Raw genomic sequence first — 16,744 nt, forward strand, 5'->3', positions numbered from 1 at the left:
ATTAGACATTAAAAGTTGGTTTCCCAAGTAGATATGTTTTTATTAGTTTGCTTAAATACTAGTGAGCCAGATTGGTTCTTTAACTGACAGGTTGCCACAGGTGTGCGGCATTATTTTAAGAGGTATAACATTGTCCTCAATTTTTTTCCCCAAATGGCCATTAATGGCTCCACTTCAGCTCACTCTCTCTGTACAGCAGACATTTGAGGTTCCACTGAAAGTTATTTTCCATACATGGCAGTACAGGAGTGTGGAGCATTCATGGCAGGAATTTTCCCACTTTCTAGAACCTTGTTATTAGTAATTCTGTCATGTCATTTCGTATATGTATGGCTTATATGAAATATAAGGTGACATTGGATGAAACTATTCAGCAAGTGGAATCACTTTTATAGTAGGGCCATCTTCCGGGATCACACTTGGAAAAATAATAATGAATACCTGCCCCTCCAAGCCCTTCACACCTATTCACGGTAAAAGGAATAAATCAGGTTTACCTTCTAGGCCAACCTTATTTGTAGTATGATTACAGAATCCCCTGCTAATTAAAAAGTAATCCTCAACACACTTTCCTGGTATTTTAAATGTATTTAGTGGGACCTGTGTGTTTCTTTCCAAATTAGATAAAGCTTAAATTGTAAATGTCTGACATAGTACATTGATTGAAATTCTGTTATTTAATGTAAAATGACTCGTGTCTGATATCAGCTTTGAATGGGAGAGGGAAGTCAGTAACAGTAGCAGGACCCTAGATCCTCGAAGTGGTGGATGAGCACCTCTGAGGAGGGGAGAACACACACTGACCCCAGAACGACTGGTGCTGCTTCTCAGGCGTGTGTTTGTTTAGTCCTTCTGCCTTCTGCCTCTGTATGCGGGCTCTCATGACAAAGACCATGACATTTCTGCTCACTTTATCAGTTGAGAACCTCTTACTAAAAGGTTTGACATAACTGGGAAAACTGAGCTTTAGCAATTGCCAAGCAAGGTTTATATTCTAGTAAATTTAAGTCAAACTTCTAATCCATGCTGAGAATTGATAATACATATTTCAGAATTTTTCTAATAGATCATTTTAGTATATCATTTTCTAATCCTCAAGGAAATCATATCACCTAACCAGATTAGAATTCTTGAAACAATCCTCCAGAGTAGTACCAAGATAATGACAGTGCTTTTGATAAAGCATAAGATTAGAAAGGGATTGGTACCTTTTTTTTTTTTTTTAACCTACCCTTTTGGACTGACAAAACCTGAATAAAGATAGGCCATGATGGTCTGAATCTGGCAAAACCAAACCCCACGTGAAGATTGCCATCTCTTACTAAGGCTGTCCCTGTACTCTGTACCAAGCAGCATTCCACCCTATGATATTGCAAACAGCAGTGTTCCCCCATGCCCCCCTCAATGGCCTTGCCATAGTTAGGACATTCTTTCTTACACCTGAACAAAGTCTCTTCCTGCTGGAACATAGCATGCTTTCTCTATTTCTATCTGCTCTCTGGATGTGGAAGACCTTTGGTTAGCGTCCCATTTATAATAACCATTGCTGTATTTTAAAATAATTAAGTTCACCTCATTCTCTTGCTCTAGGCATTTGAATCATATCTGTTGTTCTTCCCTAGACCATTGCCAATTTCTCTGCATCATTCTCAGAGTATGATTTATTTTTTGAAAAAAGATTCAGCATTATATAGCCAGTGATCTCACTGGCTCGCTAATTAATATCAGGTGATTTCTAATTTTGGCATAACTCTTCTTTCCTATAAATATTGCACATTCTTTTCATATATTCTTTAAAGAGCAATTATAAACACTTATAAATTATAAATAGTATTTCGTGGAGCATCAGCTGGCATCATCTGTTGATCCAAATTAAAGCCTTTCCAAACATCATCTGGGAGGAAAAAATTGCATACCATGTGTATTGTTACATAACCAGTTCCACAGTCAGAATTCTACTATTGGACTGATTGGATTAAATAAATAGCACAAGAGCAGAGATATCTTTGCCAAGAATCTGTTTGGGGAAGGCAGCATTTTCTGTTGCTACAAAGTGTAAGATCCTATTTCAGTATCTAATATTGATTTATTCACTAACCAGGCAAACCACGTGAGTGGATGGAGAGTCGTAAAGCTGGAAGAGACCTTGAGAGGTCAGAGTGCATAAGGCACTTCTGCAAATCATCCAAGACAGATGGTTGTCTGTTTCATTTTTAATAGTCTTTTGGTACATGGATTCCAAGATTCTTTCAGTCATCTTCCTAGCATCCTAAAACAGTCTTTAGAATATAATCTAAACATTGTTTTATGCTCTTTAACTTTTAGCAAAAATAAACAATGCCTTTCTTACCTTTAAAGTAAAAAATTGCTTAGGAGTGAAATAGCGGGCAGAGGGGGAGACAAATATCAAATAGTGCCTTTTAGTGTACTGGCTGATTTTTTCTTTTGCAGATCATTACCCAGTTCAGGAAAGCCTGATGTTCCCTGTTCTCTCTACATGAAGGAGCTTCAAGGTTTTATTGCCAGAGTTATGAGTGACTACTTTAGACACTTCGAATGCTTGGATTTTGTCTTTGACAACACTGAAGCTATTGCCCAAAGAGCCATTGAACTTTTTATCCGAAATGCCAGTCTCATAAGACCTCTTGGTGAAGGTGGGAAAATGCGTCTTGCTGCTGATTTTGCACAGGTAAATTGATGCATAGCTACAAAGGGGAAAATGTTTCAGCCTCAGTATTATCCATTAAATAAAAGACCATCTATGGTCTTCAGTTTTTTAACTGAAGAAACTTTTTAACATGAAAAAATAAATCTAAACCTAATTGGTAAAAAACGAAAGAATTTAAAGATACTTTCATACCAGCTTTTTTTACTTTGTCTTTAACAAAAGGATCATCAGTCATCTTTGATATTTCAAGGTTAAGCCAAGTAGTTTGTTCCACAGTAGAGCAGCATTTCCCATTTTTACATAACATGGGGCTTTCTCACTATTTTATTATCCCACTAGGTCAGTACTGATAAGAATAATTGATTAACCTTGTTGGAAAATAATATAGACAATGAAATTTATCCTTCAAACAGTAGAAAGGGGCTGTCTGTTGTCATGTAAAGAGAAAGATCTCTGACACATGCATGGTCCTCCAGGGCGGTGTTCTAATTCATTTAGAAGCACAGAGGGCCAGGTGAATTATTTGATCCCCCTCTGTTAAATAAGAGTACCTTTCTTGTGCATGGCCACCTTGAAGTCATTCCACGCTATCTGATGTGAATGAGGTAGAGTCACATTCAAATAGCAGAACCATAATCAGCTCTTATAGAAAGGTTTTTTTCTTTGTCCTTTAGACAGACTTTTTAAAAGCCTTATAAATATAGTATCAGAGGCAGAGAATAAACACCTCATACATCCACTTTCATTAAAAAAAGATTCAGAAACAATTCATATTTACATAGCATGTCAAAGGTGAACTTATTTTTTAAGCCTTTGAAAGCTGTTAGCTTTACTAGTCTAAATAGTTATTCGCATGGACTGTTCCTAGCAGTGTGCCAGATCCTTCCTGTTTGTAAAGAGAGACAAATTGTAGTGTCCCTCTTTATTCCTGTGTGCATCTGGGAGCAAGTCTTGGTTCATCATTCCTACTCCGAGGAAAGGATGTGGCGGGCTGCTTGTACCAGGCGGTGGTTGTAGGCGCTCCCTCATACCTGACAGTTACAATGAGGAACAGGTACATATCGTAATGTTTCAAGAGCCAGGCTCTTTGCATATTAACTGGTCTCGAATTAGTCATTTTCATCCCCAAATGATATGCCTGAGACCACTAGGTCAGAGTAAAGAGCCTTCCTTTGTGAAATATGCCTTTAGTAACCTCAGCATGAAAATTGAAAGTAAATGTTGCCATTCGTGTGGCTTCTTTTACCCTTCCCGTTTTTATCAACTTAGTTTTCAGGCACCTGTACGTTCTGTTGTTACAGGTGAATTCTGTATATTGTCGTACTTGTCCCTTTCTGGGATTACAGGCTGCTTATCAAAGCGAAAACACAGTGATGTACCAAGACCTGCTCTTACTTGTTAAAAACACTGTGAGCTGAACTCAAAGGGGTGTCTGTTCTTCTTTCCCCCTTTCCTCCTTCATTTTGTTTTTCTTTTCCTATCCTCTTCTTTCCCTGGGCTCCCTCCCCCACCCGTTTATTTGCATTCTGCTCCAGCTGGTTCTTGAGTCACTTTCCTGGAGGCAGCACTTCAAGTCCAATTAGAGTGGCAGCCGAGCAGGAGATGGCCAAAATGAGAGTGCTGTGGGAAGAAGGCTTTTTGTTTTTGTTTTTATTTTAATGCTATGTGACCTTGTGAGTTTTGAAAGCTGGAGAGCATTGTCCTGTGACCCTTGCTACCACAGCTGGCACCTGTTCAAAATAAGTAGCATCCAGGGGCAGGGTTGAGCTCCCACCTTCCTTAAAACCGCACATTCAGGATTTTATTTGGCATTCCTTCTTTCTGAAGACATGTTGCCTATAAACCAAACCTTTCCCCAGGTCCCTTCCCTTAAGGTAAATGAAACTCATCAGTCAATATCACTAACTTATGCTCCAGGGCAGCCTCCGTTTTCCATTTCTTACTCGGTGTTAAGAGTATCCTTTGCAGGCCGGCAGTGACACTGGTTGCTGCAGCCTCCGTGGGGCTGATTCCTTGGTTCACTTCGGGATAGTGTCCCTGTTTCAGAACCTCGTGCCACTCACTCTGCGGCTGCTTCCCCGGCCCTGTGGGTCGTGGGTGCAGGAAAGACAGGTGCCAGCACTTCTGAAGTTAGTCATGGTCGTGACCAGTAGCTTTGGCAAGTATTATCCAGCTGTTATATCTTCCCCCCCATATTTTAAAAACATTAAAGTGAATTGAGGGCTTTTGTTTCATTTGATGTGGTTTCTTCCCACAACTGCAGTTATGTGGCATTGTACCTCGGGATTCGTACTTGGTTGCATTTTTCTGGGGTGAATCAAAACCCTGAGATGGCATTGCCCTGACGTTTATATTCATGACGGGCATCACCTGGGACTAGAAAGCCTTTTGGCTGCCTCATTACTGAAAGTTCTACCGATTTGTATTCAAAATTAAACAAAGCCATTGAGGCCATTGGAATCAAGACCACACAAATCCTCTATGGGTTTAAAAAGAGTTCTTGTGATAAAAGTGCCTGCTTTTGTGGCATAAATAACAGAAAGAGAAAGAGCTCAGAAGATTCCAGTAGGGTAGGTTTGGGAATACTGATTATTTGGCATAAAGTCCAGTTGCAAAGACAGATGATGATATGTTTTCAAGATATCTGTAGGAATCCTGACTTCTCCCCACTGGCGTCGTTGCACAGGTGAAAGAGTATGTATTTGCAGGGAGCCATCTGGGGGGGCTCACGATGAGGGAAGTGCCCAACGCACACCCCCTAGGAATCAGGTCACGGGCATGAGGCGCTTTCCTCCTGGTAATTAATTCCCTACTGTGACCACATGGTCTCTGTGTTTACACTAATCACACAGCACTTCTAAAGCACTAAGCTGGTCCAAGGCCACTGGGGTTCTGCTGATTCAGAGTCTCTCTGGGGACTTGTCCATACTGCCCTCTGAGCCACACATTGCCCTCTGCCCCTCAACTGTGTTTCTTTCCTGAGGGACAGGATGGCTTTTGACGTTGGCATTAAATCATTTACTGAGTGGCACTCTGAGCGGTTTCTCTTTATTTCTGGTGCCCTTGAAATACTATACATTTATATCTATTTTGCTTTTTGCCTGGAAGTATAAATTTAGGGAAGAACCCCAAATAATCAAGATTCTAATTCCTATTGCCTTTTCTCCTGAACAGTATCAGGGCAGGAATGCCCTGGGAGTATCCAAAGATGCCCTGTGGTTAACCAAATGTCTGCGGTGGGCATGGAGCAGCTATGTAATTAGTTCACCACGCCTGCAGCTGACTGTTCGTTCCCTCCAAACAGGAGAGCTGGAGAGAGGCAGTTGCAGATGCCATTTTTGTATCTACAGCTAATTGCAGAGTCACCTCCTCTAAAAGGAACATTCCTGCCCTTCAGAAACATGGCCTTTATTGTTTAATGGAACTCTGGCAGAAGAAGATGGTTTTTAGTACCCTAGAGGTCCTTGATGGATGAAAAATTTATTTTGAACATTTAACGTTTTGAAATTGTCCTATGGCATAGAAATCTGCAGTCATTTCTAGGTGACCCAGCCATTCAAGGTCATATTTTCTCATACCGTAATTTTTTCCTAGCCACTTATTTGTCTTAACATTCAATCCTGCTCAAGTGCTAAGGCAAAGGTTGTTTGGTTTAATCTTTGAAAATGATGAAGCCCACTAGGGTAACTGAAAAAAAAAACTGACAGAAACATTTCATGAAAAATACTTCACATAATTTCAGTGTGTAAGAAACCGTTATATGCACACGTGCACAGAGACACACACACAGTCATAGGTACGTGATAGCACATTTGTACTCTGTGCTGACTATAAAATAAATGCCACATTCTGTAGGAAACCAGAAGCTCCCATTGGGTGAATCAGCAGGTCCCAGGGAACAGCCCATCACCCAGTGCCTTCGAGAACACTGGGTCGAGGCCGCTCTCTTCTGCATTGTTGGCAAGAGTCTGACTTTTCTTCCTCAGATTTCTCTTTTTATTTACTTATTCTTTTGTATTTTAGAGACTTTGCTAATCATGTGAGGTTGGTTTCCCCCTAGAACCTACAGGGTATATACTGCGTCCTCTGTATGCTAGGAGAGAAATTCACCAGTCACGACTCACCCTTGAGACCATCTGAAGAAAGAAAGCTGCCCTGCAATTCTCCCCGACACTCAGTTCGTACATTTGATTTCACACTTGTCATTTCTCTTAATAGTAATCAGTATGTGTGTATGTGTGTCTATGTACCTCTCTTAAAATTTAGATGAATAAAAATTATATTGTTTAAATAAATATATATCCCCTTCTTTGATAAATTTGAGAGAGCTCCTCAGAGGCAAGACCATCTAATTCATCTTCTTATCCCCATGTCTAGCTTGGTGCCTGGAGTCAAAAATGTTTCTCAGATGAGTGAGTGATTAGGTCGCCATGGTCTTCCAATGTCAAGGAGATTTGAACAGTTTTTCAGAAAGATGGCCAGCAAGACAGAAACCCCATTTTTCTTTCATATATTTTTCCTGAAGAAAGATGTTGATTTACCAGGGAGCAGCCTTTTCTCAGTCATTTTCTAAATTATTCTTTACCAGGGTCCTGTTTATAGCGAGTATAGAGAGATGGTTTATCATCTGAGTACCACATATGCAAAAATTTTGCATATGCGCTTGGTGGATAAAGAACAGGTAGCCTAAAACTCCAATTAATGACAAAATTTCCAGTCAAAGGAGGGAAATAAAGAGAAGTGAAAGTAGTAGTTGCTAAATTCTTCAGTCAGGAAACAAATTAATTCACTAACATTTAAAAGGGGGAAGTTTTTAAAATACGATAATAAGTGCTGACATTTAACAGGCACTTACTATATGCCGTGCACATAGTGCTTTGTGAAATTATCTATTTCACTTGCATAATTTTATGATAGGCATTACCTTCATTTCACAGATGAGGAAGTTGGAACGTAAAGAGGTTAAGTCCAGGGCCACACAACTAAGTCGTTGTAGAGCAGAAATTCTGACACAAGTGTGCTGCCTCCAGAGTCAGTGCTTTTAACCCCCTGAGCCAGCCTGGTGAAAACGGTCATCATTTATGTTAATGTACAAAGGCTTGTGATGTCTGCTTAAAGTATAGCCACACAGGCAGGCTTGAAAACCTTCCTTTTTCTGATTTTTCAGTGGAGCAAAACAATCTAAACTTTCTCCTCTTACATAACAAAAAATGCTTTTCTCTTCTTGAAGGGAATTATCTTATGCCTCTTTAGTAAATAAATGCAGAAGTTATCTAAGCTCTTGCCTTTCAATAAATTTGACTTTCAAAACCTGCCTCACAGTGAAGATAAAATTTAAGTTTACTGCAAGCTACAACCTTCTGTGATCCAAGTGTGTCCCCAATTCACTTCAAGATTCTGATGTAAAAAGCTGGGGATATCTTTTAATATTTCAGATGGAGTTGGCTGTGGGTCCGTTCTGCAGAAGAGTATCTGATTTAGGAAAGTCCTATCGAATGCTGAGGTCATTCAGGTGAGACATAATTCTGTTATCGCTGTTAATATAGCCATATCCCATTAGCAGATAAATCCTCTCCTATTCATGTCGATCTGTATGAAATTGCCATTATTCAACCATTTTGTGATGTACAAAAGTGGCATTTGAAAGTTATTCTTCAAACCAGAAATTTATATAGTGTTATATGCGATGACTAGTGTATGTATGTATGTCTGTGTATGTGTTAGTTTTGAGTTGCAGTTCATAAGATTGAGCTGGTAAATTTTTTATTATGCTCTTTCTAGGGGGATTTTTAATTTTTTATTCTCCATTCTTACAGAAATATATTGAGTAGTAATATTAGGCAGTTCATAATTTATAGATGTCTTTTTCTGAAAGTATTATTTGTTCATTTATCATTTCCAATCCAGTCTACTTCTAAAAAGGTCACAAGTTGCATTCCCTAACAAAACTATTAAATAGAGTATTAGAAGAACTGAGTTTAGTGGTGAAATGCAGGGAATGACTGTAAATGTAGTAGATAATTTAGGCTAAAGATGGCTAATGCAATTGAGCACAGAATTTGGGATTGAGCTTACTAGAAACCAGTTCAAAAAGAAAAACAATGAGTTAATTCAAACTCATGATCTAAGAATATACCAATTTAACAGGAAAATCCTTTTCAGTGCTGAATACTTAGATAGACCTTTTACCAACTCAAATTTTAAAGACTTGAATAGCTTAATGACTAGGTCTTAAGTATCAGATTTTAGAAGATAAAAGGATGTTGTTCATACGGCTGTTTATTCAGTAAGCCAAACTTCCCAAACTTTTTCACATCATGGCACACATAGAGAATATATACATATAAAACGATGACCAACCCTGAGGGCCAAGGGGATCAACATAATACTTATAACCATTTTCTGACCACAGCATACCAGATGGGAAACCTTGATATCAGCTCTCCATAAAATCCAAAAACATAATGGTTTTTGAATGTTTCTTTATAAAGGTAGATAAGAGAGTCCAGGCATGTGGCTTTCTATAAACTGACTCAGTACTAGAAACTAGAGTAATCAAGAAGCAGTATGTTCTTTAAAAGATTGCTTCACTCTCTTATGTCATCCAAGATTTTGGTAGAAAATTCAAGTGTAATGAACCCAAGGTTGTTGATTGAAAGGGAAGACTTATCCTTTACTTTGCCTGTGAGTAACTGGCAGTGATTTTTTTTAATGCCAACACAGGAGTCTGAAATATTTTTCTCAGATGCCCATCTGAGTTGGATTTCAAAAAAACTTAAAGTGGGATCACAAGTGTTTTCAGATACCTTCTTTGGATTAGCTCAAACCTTTTATAAAGTATTTAAATATTTTGGAAGCCTTAGGGTTTGGCACTACCAAATAGGGACAAGTCAAAAGATTAAGAGGTGCTGAGTAACCGATCCACCAGTCATCTGTATGTACCATAAAAATAACCTTAATAAAACTCTTGTAAAGTCACTTACTTTGAGTATGATGGTAACACGGTAATCCCGGTTGGATGATCAAATACTGCCCTGAGTAACAGAATCTTAGCATGTTGAGGGATATCAACCAACTAGTTATTTTAAAAGGCATGGGAAAAGCTGTGATTAGGGATTTGCTATTTTAAGATTAGACTATTATTTTTGATAGTGCTGGCTCCCATGTTTAGTTGTTTATTCCACGTGTATGTATTAAAATAGTGCTTATCTTATTTGCTGAGGCAAGACGGCCTTTATCCAAGTGCTTTTTTTTTTTTTTTTTTTTCCAAGTGCTTTTAAAGTTGTGTCACAGTATGGAGATACACATTCTAAGGTTTCACATAAGAACAGTTCTATTTTAATTCATTTAAGATTTTCTGTCAACCCTCCCAGTTTTCACATGAAAGAAGGACTCTTTAAAGGAGCATTTAAAGTTTGAATAGTGACACCTTTAGTATCTATTTATGGAATAAAAAATTAATGATTGGTTAGTGTATAATTTTTTAAAATCCTTTGTTTTTTATAGCTAGCTTCTCTCATGGGGCAATGGTCAATCTTAGATGTGTTTCCAGAGTTTCACCCTGACTCACATTAAGAGAGATTTTATGTTACCATCTGGCATATACTTGCATGCAAGTACACTCAAACCCAGGCACACACACATGCACACACACGTGTGCCATGAAACACTAATTACTCTCACTTCATGTGATATTCTCTGACGTTTCTTTTTCATTTGGTTGGTTATTTTAACCCATTTAATTGGTTTCATGACCCACTAATGTTTTGCATCCCATGGTTTCTCACCTTTTTCACAGGGCCCTCTATTTTTTTTTTTTTTTTATTCATTTATTTATTTTTGGCTATCGCGGCCTCTCTTGTTGCGGAGCACAGGCTCCAGACGCGCAGGCTCAGTAGTTGTGGCTCACGGGCCCAGTTGCTCCGCGGCATGTGGGATCCTCCCAGACCAGGGCTCGAACCCGTGTCCCCTGCACTAGCAGGCAGATTCTCAACCACTGCGCCACCAGGGAAGCCCCACAGGGCCCTCTATTGTTGAACTTCAGCTGCTCTAGTGATAGGGGCAGAGTTTTGTCCCTTTCTCCATCTATAAAGATTTATGCCCTTTTCTCCTGGGATTCTGGTAACCCTGAGCTTCCTCCCACACACCCCTCAGCTCCTAAGGCCTTGGCACATACATAATAAGAGTAATTGTGCTTTGCCTATGAAGACTTCTCCATATCTTGAATTCAGTGAAAAATTCTAACAGAGATTTATATCCATCAGCATATTCCTAAAGATATATTGAATGTACAGAAATCTCTCTGATCCTAGAGCTTTCTCAGTTGTTTGAGAGGTCTTGGACACGATTTGATAAAGATTTTAAGATTAAGTGGATCAGGAAATAAAATGAAAGCGTAGTATATTCTGGGGTTCAAATCTAGCCCTAGTCTGAAAAGAAGGTTTCAGGTCCCATCTTTGGAGAAAAGGGATGTCAGTGCCCCCTGCCTCTGCCTGTATACATGGCCGGGAAAGGCCCCGGCTCCGCCAGCTTCTCGGCAGTTGTCGTGATTGACTTAGGACAGCTTCCCCATGTGGAGGTCCTACAGAGTCCCTTCCTAGAGAGGAGTGAGTCAATACAGAGTTGTCTTTATTCTCGTAACCCAGTTCTAGGCACTTTATTTGCTACCTGCAAAAACTTGTTAAGACATACATCTGTCTCTTCTCTAAAATTAGTCCTGACCAGTTGCAGTGGCAGGGCCCATTCTTGTTAACCCTGCCGTCTGTGCTGTGTGCTGTGACAAGGAAAAGGTGTCGTCCAGTGGTCGTGTACGTAATTGACCTGGGCTCTTGTTCATGGGTCTCCTCCCTAAAGGTTCCGAGTCACATCAGCACCAGCTCAGTGACAGTCAGTAGGAGATTGGCTAAATAAAATATGCCACATTCATAGGATCAAATATATGCAGCCGTTAACAAGTTATGTTGTTAGTTAATATCTAAGAATATGAAAAGTACTTCCTAATGCATCACGAAATGAAAAAGGCTACTAAACAGTATATATGGTATGGATCCCTACTATTTTTAAAATAATAGCATGTGTGTTTGGAGAGGAAAAATCAAGGATAAACATCAAAATGTTACCTTGGGAGAGTAGCATTGTTACTAGTGATTTTTCCTTTAGAGGTTTCCTATATTTTTCAAGTTCTTTGCTTTGGTTGTTTTATATTTGTAGTTAGAAAAGTCAACAAATATATTTAACAATCCCTCTTGCAGTGTTTCACCCATTTAAAAATAACAAGGGAGCCTAAAAATAATATAAAATATACTAAAACGTTATACAGTAAGGGTCGGGGGGCAAGAAAAACAGGCAGCCAAACAACCAAAAGCCCAGCAGGTTTAGAGGCAGGGGCTGCAGGAGGGGGCAGCAGGCCCAGTGCAAGGGAGGGTGACGGTGCCAGGCAGGGCGTCTCCAGCCCAGACCCCGGTGCAGCCTCCCCTCCCCCCTCCCCAGACGCCCCGGCCTTGGCAGGCGCACCCTCCCCTCATCAGGCAGCCACCCGCCACAGGGCACTTCTCTTGGACGTAATGTCAGTGGACTCTTTAATTAGGCTGGCAAGCCTCTTGCAGGCATTTACCTTTTACTGTCTACATGAGAGTTTCTCAGGCAGTGGGAATCTTTTACCCCGGAGAGAATGCTGCCTCAGAAAGCTGCCGACATTAGGGACTTGCCCCTGGGTGGTTTGTATTTGTACACAAGACCCACGAGGCCCTGTCCCTGTCCAGCCCTCCACAGCATGACGGTGTCCCCCAAGAGGTGTCCGTGAGGGAGGTTACCTTCGCTCCACCTGGCCAGGGGCCTGTCAGCGCAGATCGTTGGGAGACAAAGGACAGAGAGAGCCACAGGCCCCTCACCGCCCGGGACACAGACCCTGCCTTCAGGCAGGCCCGCTCCCAGGGAACAGCCTGGTCCCTGAGTTATATCCACAGCCTGCTCTGCTGGAAGCTTCCTTGGGTTTAGTGGAAGAGCACTGAGAGCTGTCAGGAGATAGGGGCTGTTCGGATGGATCTGTTAGCGTGAGGGGCCCGGAGAAGGAAGACCATTAGTAACTATAGAGCGTAGTGTTCACATCAGCAGTTTTCAGTTGGAGGAGTGGTGAGGGTTCCCGTGTCTACAGTTACCTCCGTGATCAACTGCCACTTGAGGTTCCGCGCAGGTCCCTGCCTGCAGGTCTGCAGACCTGACGGTGGCCGTCTCTGCAGCCTCCGTGACGAGCACTTCCAGCCCCAGGACCCCCAGATGTGTTCTGTTCCTTCTTTCCACTCAGTCCATCCTCTGCAATCACGATTTCCCCAAGGTTTCTGGATTCTTAATTCCAAGCTTCTGACGTCAGCGTTGAAGACAGAAGGCAGCCACATCTGGGGCTTGGTTCGCTTTGCTGTCTGCCAATACTTTGGTAGTGCTAGGAGCACCCGGGTAAATGTGGAGGGCTGGATAGTTCATTTATTGTCGTTTTTATTCTAACAGTCATTATTTGATTATTATAAGCTAAGCCTGTGCTGAGCGTTGTCCTGGTACTTCCTCCTTCCGCCCTCCCACGATAGATGAGAGTTAGGGCTGACCGCCAGGCAGCAGTCAAGGCTGAGGGGTGTAAGCTTTCGGGGCTGCACATGTGAGAACTGTGTGTGAGCCGCAGGGCTGCACTTCAGACCCAGGACTGCCTGTGCTCGCAACCACCGAGCCCCGCGTCTTATCCCAGAAGTCCCCGCTTGTTTGCACTCCAAAGGGTCCTAGAGCAACATGTGCACGCTTATATGATTCATCCAGGAGAAGTCAGAGTGTTAAAGAGAATCTAAACTCCCCACTTTGGCGGTGACCTCCTGCTCTGAAATGCCGCATCTCCCATCTTCCGCTGCAGACAGCCTTCCAGGAGATGCTGCAGGAACCTTGAACCAAATGTGTGCTTTTATTCTTAGAGAACGTCTGCCTGAAACCCCTGCCTCCTTTCTGTCCTGGTCCCCTGAGACTGACAGCCTTAGACTCCAAGGCAGGAACCCGGGGGGCCTCTCACCTCTCTGCTCTGAGCCCGGACTCACCCCCAGTCATCGGCCTCCTGCTCCGTTCTCTCCTGGGACACACACAGTCCCTCCTGCCACCGTATCTGGGCCTCTTCCCATCTCTCCGAAGCCCTCACTATGTCCAGTGCAGGGAGGAGTCCCGTGTCCTCCCCTCCTGCCCCGCTCATTTCTCTGCTGATTCCGTGTCTCAGTGCACATTCTCAGTGCTCTGGGCTGCCCTCACCAAAAGGAGCTTTGCAGTGCGGGTGGCGGCAGGCAGCCCAGGACCCCCGGATGCTGGCTGTGGACGCGGGACAGCAGGACTCGAGTCTTGTTCCGCTCCGTAATTGGCCTTAACAGAAGACTGACAGCTACACAGCTATGGATCACTTAAATGTGGAGATCTTCTACTAGAAGTATAATTTTTTTCTAATGGGACCTAATACTTGATTAATTAAGACTGCCAGCTGGGGACTTCCCTGGTGGCGCGGTGGTTAAGAATCCGCCTGCTAATGCAGGGGACACGGGTTCGAGCCCTGGTCCGGGAAGATCCCACATGCCGCGGAGCAACTAAGCCCCGTGCGCCACAACTACTGAGCCTGCGCTTAGAGCCCGCGAGCCACAACTACTGAAGCCGCGCCTAGAGCCTGTGCTCCACAACAAGAGAAGCCACCGCAATGAGAAGCCCGCAAACTGCAACGAAGAGTAGCCCCTGTTCGCCGCAACTAGAGAAAGCCCGGGCGTACCAACAAAGACCCATCGCAGCCAAAAATAAATTAATTAATTAAATTAAAAAAAAAAATACCAGCTGCCTGTAAAGTTTAACCTTGAAAACACTGCTACTTAGAGTGTTTTCTCTAAGAGTGATTTTGTGGCATTTGGGGAATCTGCGTTTTATAACACCTTAATTAATTTCCTTTTGTTCCTTTTATCACCTCAGATGGTGATGTATTTTTTGAACTTGGCGGTATTTCAGATTCCACCTGGAATCAGGGAGAAGGGAGGTTCTCATTCTGTGTTCTTGCAGCTTCTTAAAACAAGCACCAGAAACAAAATGTCTGCATTCAGTGTTTACAGGTAATTATGTCAGTGATGCATAATACGGAATCAAATCCAGTTGTGCTTTCCATGGCTTTTTTGGCAGATCTGTTAGTGGCTAGAGTGGAAGATTTGGTCTTGGCAGAAAAATAACAGCTGTGACTCAGAGCTCCAAAGGGACAGGTGATTGACCAGAAGATGCTGTTTCAAAATGAGCTGGTTTCTCTCAGGCCTGCCCTGTGCAGGTGTTGCAGTCAGCAGCCTCGTGTGTGGCTCGGCTGGGCTGCCGGCTGTGGCACATTACCGATCGTTCCTCCCTCTCCGTCTCCCTCCCTCTCCCCTTCCCATCCTTCTTCCCTTCCTACCTTTGGATTGTTTGCAGTTTGCATCAAGAATATAGAAGGAAAACAAAGAAAAACACAAATAATCAAACCATAAAACTAATTTAATTGTGGTAGATAAGTTTCAAATTTGACTTTAAACTTCCTGAAGCCAAAGATAAAAGAGGAACAGAATCAGCTATGTAATTCTCACTTTCGGGAGGAAGGAAGTATATCAATTCTTAGGAAAAAGTCCAGTGTTTCTTAGTACTTAATTCTAAAGCATTTGTACGTGGGACTTCATATAGGGAGCACTGAGAGAGAGTGGGGACCAAAATTCTTGGTCATCTTTTTGTCATAGAGGCAGAAAGGATTCCATGTGGCTGCCCTTCAGGAAGTGGAGGACTGTCATACAGGACTGGCCTCTCCCCCCCCCCCGCCCCCCGGGTCTCCAAATGTCATGAGCTAGGGTTCAGGATGAAGCCTACCATGTCACATGCTGTAGGCAAAGATTGGGCTTTGCTGGGGCAGGGGAGGACTCTCACCAGACCAGGGGCAGCCGGGAGAGAAGTGAAGGCACAAGCTCCCCTGTCTGACCACATCCTCAGGGTGGCCTTTCAGGAGCGCCAGACCTGCAAGATGAGCCCGTGACCCAGTGGAGGAGCCGCCTCTCCACTGGCTCTTTGCCCTGTTACAGCTCAAACACGCGCTTGGCCCCAGGCTGACTTTGAGTCTGGGAATGTCAGCTGCTCAGCACCCGGTGACCTTGGGCTGTGAGATGTTTCAGCTTCCCCTGCCGGGACAAGGGTTCTCCAGGCTACGGGAAGTGGAGCTGGGGCGCAGTTTCCTCCCCTCCCACCCAGAGTCAGCTTCCAGAGGCCTCTGAGACCGAAGCACTCTTTGCCGCCCCCGCCACCCCTCAAGAACTTCAGGTCATGCCGGGTGAAAATAATTCCAAGAGAGACTGTGATGATATGGTTCAATTATGTGGGTGACTGGAGGTCCTTGACCCATGGAGAGAATTTGGGGATACCTAAAGATATAATAAGTGCATGGCCTTCAAACGGTGTCCTGGAAACATTACTTTGCTCAGGTTACCATATAGGAGTTGTTAACAGTTTGAAGTTGTACTTTCTCCAGGGGTCTTTGTTTCTCTCTGAGAATAAGTCTATCTGTTCTAAAAACATGATGAGTAGTTGCCACAGTTGATATCCTAAAAGAGGCTGCCTGGCAAAATGAAGAGCCAGGCTGCACAGGTTTGAGTCCATGTTCTGCCCTTTCCTAGCTTTTACTTGATTTCTCTTCCTCTCAGTTTACCTATCTGTAAAATGGGGATGTAACAGTGCCTACCTTATAGGGTTGTTTGGAGGAATAAATGAGTTCACGTTTCTAAAGCTTTAAATAAGTGTTCTGTGTGGTAGCTATTGCTGCTGCTGTTAAAACTAGGAGCTTCGCCTAGATGGAGACAGGGTCTTCAACACACAGAGAAGGACTTAAACAGGGATGCCTCCAGGAAAACCAGAATTCCCTCAGCAACGTTTTCATACCCGCGTAGGTGCTGGACTCATTGCCTAAAGCTCTGCAGTGCGGAGCTCTGTGAGATGAGTGCCCTTGAAAGTGTTCAAGGCAAGTGTACCGCCCACAGCTGTGGGAAGACCCTAGCCCTGCTCCCGCGGAGGACCTGG

General features: G+C 42.8%; 1 protein-coding gene across 2 annotated transcripts in view; it reads left to right on the forward strand.

The window, feature by feature from the left end:
- The window catches only part of COG5 (component of oligomeric golgi complex 5), a 284,645-nt gene that overhangs the window by 258,037 nt on the left and 9,864 nt on the right, over window positions 1-16,744 (forward strand). The window contains exons 18-19 of one of the 2 annotated variants that reach the window (XM_082399763.1): window positions 2,452-2,689; window positions 8,104-8,180. In XM_082399763.1, the coding sequence (XP_082255889.1) occupies window positions 2,452-2,689; window positions 8,104-8,180 (315 nt within the window). Of the gene's footprint in view, window positions 1-2,451; window positions 2,690-6,728; window positions 8,053-8,103; window positions 8,181-16,744 lie in introns of those variants that run through there. The other variant, XM_082399764.1, reaches the window with a different exon arrangement.

Source organism: Balaenoptera borealis (genome assembly GCF_965194805.1).
Source record: "Balaenoptera borealis genome assembly, chromosome: 7".
Classification (NCBI taxonomy): Eukaryota; Metazoa; Chordata; class Mammalia; order Artiodactyla; family Balaenopteridae; genus Balaenoptera; species Balaenoptera borealis.